This window comes from Nilaparvata lugens, chromosome 12 (assembly GCF_014356525.2).
Source record: "Nilaparvata lugens isolate BPH chromosome 12, ASM1435652v1, whole genome shotgun sequence".
Lineage (NCBI taxonomy): Eukaryota > Metazoa > Arthropoda > Insecta > Hemiptera > Delphacidae > Nilaparvata > Nilaparvata lugens.
This window is the reverse complement of record NC_052515.1, coordinates 23059327-23069195: the sequence shown is the minus strand read 5'-3', so window position 1 is coordinate 23069195 and position 9869 is coordinate 23059327. Positions and strand designations below refer to the sequence as shown.

Sequence of the window (9869 nt, the reverse complement as noted above, 5' to 3'; positions counted from 1 at the left end):
CTAGAAACACAAGGCGTTTTTTTCATTTTCAGACGAGTCGGCACGACAGGACAGTAAGCTCTCAGTTTGGCTGATTGGGTTGGTGTATCGATAGAGCTTCCTGTCCTAGCGTGCCAAGCCGCCTCGTGTTTCGCAGCCTGTTCCTGGTGTCATGTGAATGAGTCTCCTTTGGTAGGCAAGGCATCTAGGTCACGAGAAGCTGTCAAAGCAGATCTGAAAATGTATAGGTTGAAGACAGTCAGAATTTATGTTCCCTCACCTTAGGCTAGGCACACACCAGTTAGTCAAGACAAGACATGATCAGACACAATACATCACATAGTTGCTTATGAAGCAACACACACTGATTAGTCATTGCAATTAGACATGTCTTCATAAACAACTATGTGAAGTATTGTGTCTAATCAAGTCTTGTCTTGACTAACTAGTGTGTGCCTTGCCTTAGTCGCATCAGTCCGCTGTGGTTCCCCATGTTCCTTTGTGATGTTCAATACTGTTCGAGGTGTCAACATCGTAGCATTTAACATAATTCCGGTACCATTATTAGTAACGACTAACGATGGGGGGGGGGCTCAGAACAGAGCACTGGGGTACCCCATCAGAGCACTCTAATCTCACCTGTGGGGAAGGGTAACCCAGGGCTCTGTATTGGGGCCCCTGTTGTTCTTTCCAGATACAGGACAGTGGCCATTTCCACGTGGTTATAGCTATTTTTTCATACCTACATTCAAATAAGAATATTCAGTTTTATAATAGCCTTGAGTACCTACTTTATGATAATATCTATTTATCATTAGTCCTTGCAATGAATGCTCAAGAAAGGGTATAGAGGGAAATGTTTGGAAGACAATTTTTGACCCCGCAGCTCTGTTAAGGGTAGTAAGGACGTAACATATCGAAATTCCCCACCCCTACCCCCCTGTTCTTAGGGGGTGGGGTGGTTTAAAGGTACCATTTCTTGGTTTTTCGCATAAAACTCAAAAACTATGTATCCTAAGGACTTCAATGTCATATAACAAATTAAAGCTTAAGCCACCCCCTTAGCACAGTGGGTAGGGGTGGGGACTTTTGATATTTTTACCTCCTTACTACCCTAAACGTAACTGCGGGGTCAAGAATTGTCTTCTCAATTTTTCCCTCTATAACCTTTCCTTGACTGAACTACATTTATTATAAACACTTTTCATAAGGTTATGTAAATATAACCACAAGACACAGGCAGTTTATTTATAGGTACGGTACCTAGTTTGATCTTTGATAAGTACTTGAAGATAAATTAATTTTCGTGATAAAATTATCATCAACTAGCCTATTTAACAGTCCTTATATTCTTATCGCTGTATTGAGTGATAAAAATAATTATTATTAGAGTGGAAAATTTTACAATTCCATAGGATACAGGAGTTATATTAATAAATATGAAAATGTTTTATTCTATCAGATATTAATGAATAAATCTATATTATAGTAATTCATTCATTTGTAGTAGATTATTATAATGTTTTCATCTATAATTAATTCTACTTATTAGGTACGGTACTCATTAAAGAATGCTTGCATTAATGTCACGAGCAAGGAACAATCAGCTATAAAAATGGAATTTGAGGTCTGTGACTACTCCTTACTATTATTCTTACTGTTATTCTAATTTCAAATTGAGAATTATGTTTCAGTAAAAACTTGAGGATTTATTTGTTTTTGGTTTCGGGATGCACTGAAGTATCAAAAATCTGTGACCTGTTGAAGTTCAAAATAACGCGCCATCAGTGATTTAGTTTCAATTCCTGCTAATAGGTAGCGAAAGCTATACAAAAATTCTCCAGCTTTGGCCAATGTTGCCAAAAGTATCAGGCAGTTTGTCCTTCATTGGTATTGGACCGTAAAGTTTTTGTTATTTAGCTTCCTATCTGCAATTACAATCGCGTTCGTTAATAGCTTTCGGCTTTGAATTGAAAAGTATTATTGGTTTCCCGGTGAAAGATCTGTTCAGTTAATAATTTTGGCCTGCAAGAGTTTTATGAGTGCAATCTGGCAGTGATGTAGTTGTCAGTTCAACGGAAGTAATAGGCCAGTGCTGTTCAAGTGGATGCCTAACAATTGATTCATCAGTGTTCAATGCATAATTAGGAATTGTTCAGTTTCAAGTGTCATAATTAACCTACGGATTTTCAAGCACCATAATTTCTCTTTCAAGTCACAACTGAAGGTAAGTGCTAAAGCTATATACAAGTACTTATTTGGAGGCGTAATATTATACTTTCCCTCACCCCTTTGTCAGTGTTGAGCTATTAATTATTGAGTAATACACAGGTGCCGATTCGAAATTCCTTACATCAGAGTCAACGTTTTTCAGCATGAACTAAGCATTTTTGTAAATTTCAATTAAAGGCAACAATACAAAATTACGTTAACAGGTATTATATTTCATGATTTCAAATTTCAGAGGATTCAAGACAATTGATATTATCTTTATAATTGAATTTCATCTATGACACATCCTCTTTATCATTTTTGTAATTTTTTTTGAATTTTCCATTTTAATTCAAAAATATTCTGTAATATACTTATTTCAAAATTAACTTTGTTCAAAAAAGAATTTCCTACCGAACCAGTCTACTTTTGCTGTCCTAACCTTTACAAGAGGAACGTAGGTGTAGCAAGTAGACGTGACAGTATGGTATTTTGAGCTTTCTGTGTTATTTATTTCTAGAATGTATAAATTATTGTAACATAAACAAAATTAGAATTTAATATTTTTAATTCAAAATTTAGTTAGAAATGGCGAATTCTGATAAAAAGCCAGTAAATACCGGTTGGCTTTTAGTTTTGATTATTCTCTTCAAACTCGACATACTGAAACAAAATACTGTACAATCAGCAAAAACATTCCTAACATCAAACTATTTACTAATACTTTATGCATAACCTGTTTTAGATTTTATGATTTTAGAATTGATTAAAGACAATTGAAATAGGTTAGGTTATACAAAGTAAATAGCTTCCCACGTTCTACATCTCAACATCTAAAGTTTTTTTTTTAATTATAAATTAAATTCACTTGTAAGATGATGTCCCAATCTTGTTTTTGCCTAATATTATGCTGTATACCAAAATATATGTGATTGTAAGGAGATATTTGGCTAGTGTTCTATGTAGTCATTTATTCTTTGTAGTGTGTGTCGGCTATTAGAGGTTCGCCAGAGAGCAACCATAGGCATCCGTGTGTAATGCCCCATCCATATGGTGGCCCAATAAAGGCAAATGACGATTAAAGCCAGTGTGTGGATGAATGGTTTGCCAGTCTGTCTTTCATTTGCCTACGTTGGGTTACTAGACTGGGTCAACATGTGGACTTTTAGGCATAAGGCACCATTAAACACCAGTAAGAAATCTGGATTGGTTGCCAGGCTGACGACTCGAGTGAGACACCAGCCGGGCCACCAAAAGCTGGTAACCGGCAGACGGAATTTGGCAACCCTAGAATTATGAGCGTGATATAAGAACCATATTAATTATTAGGAAACTACCTACATAAATCCCCCAAAGATGGTAAGAACAAACTGGACGATTCCCTGGATGTTCACTATGGAGAAGACATAGAAGTGACAGACCTCCCCCCACCCGTCACGCTCAGACATTTGGCGAACCACTGGTTGTCAAAACTGGTGTCTTGATATAGGCCTAATACAAGCCTTAATCTAAGCAAATAACAGTACAAATATCGTATAAAATATAGAAAATATTCTAAATAGGAATAAAAGCAAAAAACACAAATATATTGATTTGAAAATTGAACAGAGCTATTCTAAGCAAGACAGGCTAAGTTTTTCTTGATGTACAACAAAAATTCCAGTGCATAAATAGCATGAATTGTCAAAATTTTATAACACTTGAAAAATGGTTTGCAATGAGACCGACTAGGAACACCACAATAATTTTAAGGGCTCGATTTTGCAAAACAAACAGTTTTGTAATATTAGTATCCTCTACCCAGGTATTTTATTTAATTATTTTTATTTTTATTATTATAATTTTTATAAGAAGCACGGAATGGGAGAGAAAAACTAAGGATACTCCTTGTACTATTTCTCTCCCAAATTTAGATAATAATTTAATAACATAAGATAAATGACTATGCACATGAGCAAAATAAACCGTTTTCAACACATAAGGGTTTACAATAATTGACGTTAAGCCGTCGGTCCCGGCTGCCTAAAAAGCAGTCGTTAGGTCATGTCAGAGGCCCTGAAATTGATCAGCTGCGACCTGAAAACTCTGACACCAGACCTGAGCCAGCCAGGTCACTCGATATTATTATTATTATACAATAAATTTCAATCGAATTAGTAGAAAAATACTTCTTGACAGCCTGCCATGGATGTGTGACTCCCACTTGAGATTATTTTGAATAACTATGCCTAAAAATGTTGAATTATTTGTGTTGGAACTGAAACCAAACTCCAACATCTGAGTTTATTCTTTGTTGAGACATAGTGAGTTTGCTGCTGTCCAGTCGTCAATTAATACATTTAAAAAACTATGAAAATCACTTAACACATTGATAGGTCTATTTTTAATTTTGTAGGTACCAGATTATCCGCAATCTAAAAAGGCTTTACAAAATTGGTACTTATGGCAGCAGGGAGATCATTTACGTAAATAATGAGCAGAAGTGGCCTGAAAGTAGATCCTTGGGGTACACCTGATTTTACCTTCAAGAAATTATCAGAATAGCAAATTTTGTAAAAAAAAGACACTCATGTAAGATGAAAAGACTAATAGTAGCATTGTCAAAACCATAAAAAGTAAGTTTCTTAATTCATATTTTATGAGATATTGTATCAGATGCCTTAGACATATCATAAAAACTACCTTTTACACACTATGACCATCATCAACAGAATAAATTAATGCAGCTCTTCATAAATTCAGAGACAGCCATGCTAGTCCCTCTGATAGATCTATATTGACTGTCACTAAACAAATGATTGACTTCAAAATATTCAATAATTAGATTATACAGAATCATAACAAGATTAATTGTTGTTTTTAGTAGGTCACTAGCAGAGAGGAATTGAAAAAATGTCATATTATCGTTGCCCGTTAGTCGAATGATTGTAATCAATATGTTTATTGGGCATCAATGAATCTGTCCAATTTCTTTCACTTTTAAAACTGAGCAATAATCCATATTATGGTTGGCATTTCTGCACTTTTAGCAAATAGGCCTATGTGACAATTTGTTGAAAAACGTATGCATTTTTATTTAGTTCTATATATGTCTGTGCTATTTGAATTGATGGTATTTTGAACGACATTTTTTTGTTTCAAAATGTTATTTATCTACTGGGAAATTTTATGACAACCGTTAAAATTTCTTTGAAAATGATTTAAAACTATGATGCGTCATTTCTAAAATGTATTCCCAATTTCTGTCAATTTCGCACTGATGAGTCACAAGTGGTTTGACTCATTCATTGTCACCTAGGCCTAGTCTTAGTAATTTGAACTTGGGTTCTCCAAATTTGTCATATTACATAGCTAGTCTACATAATATTGAAAAACTAAAAAAATAGATAGCCTAAATAATTAGAAAAGAAAAATTGTATTTAAAATATTATAATAAATCATATTGTAATGAAAACAGGTTTTTGTGCGGCAGCACATTCTGAATAATCAATATTGATTGTCCAGCCAACAGATGAAGCCATGTTCAATATAATGTGCTATATTAATTCACATTCCTAACCTTACTTTTGAAGGTTATACATAAAATAATATTAAAACTGATAGAACTTGAGTTCTAATAAATTTTATTTTATAGGGAACTAGCTTACCCGGCGAACCGCCAAAAAGTCAATGTATCTCATGTCACATTTGACTTTATTTAGTGAATCATGAAATTCATCTGGCAATCAATATTTTTATTTACATCTCAATACGGACTTCCTATGTGCTTAAAACTAGTGTTTTAATACCAGTAAACAATTTTATCACGTGTTTGAGTGACGTGTTTATTACATTTTCATTCATGTAACAAACAATATTCTAATGTGAAAACATTGGTAGATACAAATTAATACTAAGGCAATCCTTGTGTTATTTTCATCTTCCAAATCAAGGCTAGGTGATGACTCAGTTCAAAAAGTAGGTAAGGAATAGGCCTATTTGCTATATAAACATAAAATTTTTAATTTATGTAGATTAAAAACCAATCTAAACAAAGAAATCGCACTCAATAAGCACTAAAAGCCTATATTATGTAGTTGGTTTCCAAATAATTCAATTCAATAATATTCTTTACAGTGCACACGAATACATAGATAAATGTTTTTAAACTATAGGAATAAAAATCAATTTACAAAAATATATTGCATTATCGACCAAGAATATTATAGCCATACAAATTTTGCAAGTTCTGTAAAACATTCGTAAAACTTGTAATTCCGTTATATAGAATTCCGAGTTATCGGTCAACGACTGCATCGCAAACATGCTCACTATTTATTATTTAATAACAAACACAACCTCGACACAGCCACCAACCGACAGCCAAAAACAGCTATATAACTTACAAAATACATTACTGATTCGCACCGACACAACAAGAAAGGAAATAGTCCCACATGAGTCTTGGACTTGTGTGTGGGACGAGTACCATTATACAGTGATATTTTGTGACTTTGATTGTTAAGTAGAATTTTTAGAGAAATCAATTAATATAACCTTTAGATTTAGAAATAAGAGCAAAGAACAAACGACAATACAAGAGAAGAGGGAAAGGATTTATATAGGCCTGTGGGTTAGTTGAGGAATTAGAATTAATGTTTTATATTTTCTCCTAATAGTATTGTTTTTTATTATTGTGTGTTTGTTGTTGACAACTTGGGTTGTTCTGTTGCAGATGTCGGTCTCAGTGCAACAATGGCACGACACGGGCCTTCTAGTTGGCATGACGTCACAGCTACTGGGTGCATATCCTTGATGCAACGCCCATGCTTAGGACCCACAACTCATTAGTCGCCAATTCGCACCATGGATGAATGGATGCTAAACGACCTGCTGGAGTGTTCAGTGTGTCTCGAGCGACTGGACACCTCCAGCAAGGTGCTGCCATGTCAGCATACTTTCTGCAAAAAGTGTCTGGAGGAGATAGTGAGTACGCACAAGGAGCTGCGGTGTCCCGAGTGTAGGGTGCTCGTCGACATCAAGATAGACGATCTTCCGCCCAACGTTCTGCTCATGCGCATTCTGGAGGGCATGCGCAATGCGGCACCCAAGAAGCGCAACTCTGGCGGACCACCGGCCAACAGACATCCGCAACTCTACCAGCATTTCCATCAGCAACAACAACCACCTCAACATCAACAACCGCCGCAACAACAGCAACAACACCTGCATCAGTTGGCCACATCGGTTAGTTCTAGCCAGGGATCAGGGTCTAATCCTCTCCTAGCGCATTTGCCGCGATTCTGTTACAACCCACACCAACGTCTCATTATGATGCCTCAGATGGGCAAAAGTGAGGGCAACCCTAATCTCCCTGCTCATGCCACAACTACTCTCAATCAACCACCAACCTTTAGTTTCAATCCTAATCTCTCATCAACTAATCTCAATCCACATTATCCGCCAACGATCAGTTTCAATCCTAACCTCCCATCCACAGTTAGTCCCAATCCTACTGGTCACACAACCCCTGCCATAATCAGATTTAACACTAATCTCTCGTCTGCTGTTCCTGGTTCAACAACTTCCAATCCTAACCACCCCACAACTGTTATCAATCCCAATTTCTCAGCTACAGGTCAACCATCCACAATCACCTTAAATCCAAACCTCTCCTCTACCGTTCCGGTTACAACCTCTAATCCCAATCACTCTTCAACAGCTGTCAATCCTTCTACCACTACTCCTGGATCAACTACTGGTCAATCAATCCCCACCACATCTACCCCTAACTCCTCAACCAAAAACGATCCCAAGCCTGTTCAAAGATCATCCAACAACCAACATCAACTCTTCTACTCGTTCCCACAGGCTAGACTAGTGGGTGAAAGCACTGCCACTCAAATCGTTAAAGTCAACACAATATCCAGCTCAGCAGGTGGAGTATGTCTCCCTAGACATGGCGCCTCTGTTGTGTCTACTCACACATCAAATGGTCTCTCCAATGGGGGACTGACGCAAACTTGTCCCCATAGTTATCCTGGGTTCGGAAGTATATCTTCTGTGGGAATTGTGCCTCCTAGAACTCAACACAATCCTGTTAGTAATGCTACTAATCCTGGTTTGGTTCCTGTAACTGGGCAACACCGTCTATCTTACAACACAGTGTTGACTTCTACTCAGTCACCAACTAACCCACCTCAAAACTATTTGTTGCTATCAAATTCAAGGAGTAGTCCCTCTCTAGGACCTGCTAATTCTCAAATAAGTTATGCGGAAGCTAGTGGGTCGTCCAATAACCAAACCCATTCTTCTTCAAAAGTTACGTCAGTATTTTCCCTGAACAAACAGCAAGTTGGTTTGTCTAGTGCAGCGAATACATCCACGAATACTAGTCAAGCGAGTGTAACATCTACAGGGAATTTATCAACAGTTAGGAATGTAACATCTATGGGAAATGTTTCATCTACAGGGAATGTATCAACTATTAGCACTATCAGAAATGTCACATCTATGGGTAATGCATCTTCTACGGGGGATGTACCGTCTATTAGAAATATGACATCCATGGGGGATGATACATCACTTAACAATCAACAGAGTTCATCTCAAGCTAATATGACTCAATCCAGTGCTACTTCAACAACTGTATCAATCAAAAATCAACCTTCCAGTGGTACGAATCAGTCTGTTCCGAACACTGAGAAACGGGCCGAAAATAAGGACCGTTCTCGACCAAATTCTGTGTATCAGTACTCACAGTTGGCCGATTGCATTTCCCTTACAACATCCATGCCACCAACTAACCAAGATAGGAAAGAAGATGAAGACACGAACAACCTCGCTCCTCCTCCCCAACCTCCCGTCCGATCCGAAAGCATTGATTGTGATTCAAGTGCTGAACAGTCATCAGTTGGCAATACTGCTGTGAAGTCGGTTGGCAGCACTGAGTCGACCGCCGCTGCTAACCACCAGTCTGTTCCACTAATCAAGGTAGGGCGGTTTCCACTTTCTTGTTAACCTCTGTGCAGTGGTGGCGTGAACAGCTTTGGTTTGGTATGGTTTGGTTGGTGTGGTTTTCGCTTTCTAATTACTACCAATACGTACTCGAATAATACCTACCCAATTTCGATTACTCCTTGTATCCCTATATTTCAATTTACCACAATAATAATAATAATATAATTTATGATGCACAGTTTGGCGTTGAATACTAATGAGTTCTCCAAATTCTATGTGTATATACCAATGTTTTCTCAATTAAATTCGTATATTCTTTCCAATACTCAAGTGGAACATTTGTTTTATTTATTTTGGAGATTGATCTCCTTCTTTTATTTATTTATTTTCAATTTTTTCAATAATAATATTCGAAATCACGACTCACAAACAAACCTTAGGTTCATGTGAGCGTAGTTTCAGTAATCGTGAACTTATACTTTTTCTATTATGTATACTGTGTATAAATTTACATTGTATGCTGTATTCTGTTGGAAACAAATAAATCCAATTCAATTCAATATCAGCTCAATAGATTTTAACCAGAGATTGAAAAATTGACTGAACTTATTATACATTAGGCTAGGCTCACACCAGCTAGTCAAGACAAGACAAAACATGATCAGACACGTTTAGTCACAATACTTCGCATTGTTGCTTATGACGCAATACACTGATTAGTCATTGCAATTAGACATGTC

General features: G+C 36.7%; 1 protein-coding gene across 5 annotated transcripts in view; it reads left to right on the top strand.

The window, feature by feature from the left end:
- The first annotated feature begins 1828 nt into the window (after window positions 1-1828).
- LOC111045494 (E3 ubiquitin-protein ligase SH3RF3) overlaps window positions 1829-9869 on the top strand; it is a 38473-nt gene continuing 30432 nt past the window's right edge. For 2 of the 5 annotated variants that reach the window (XM_039439185.1, XM_039439182.1), the window contains exons 1-2: window positions 1831-2206; window positions 6905-9162. In XM_039439185.1, coding sequence (XP_039295119.1) covers window positions 7036-9162 — 2127 coding nt within the window. In that variant the 5' untranslated portion in view covers window positions 1831-2206; window positions 6905-7035. Of the gene's footprint in view, window positions 2207-6904; window positions 9163-9869 lie in introns of all 5 variants that reach the window. The other 3 variants (XM_039439184.1, XM_039439183.1, XM_039439186.1) reach the window with 3 other exon arrangements.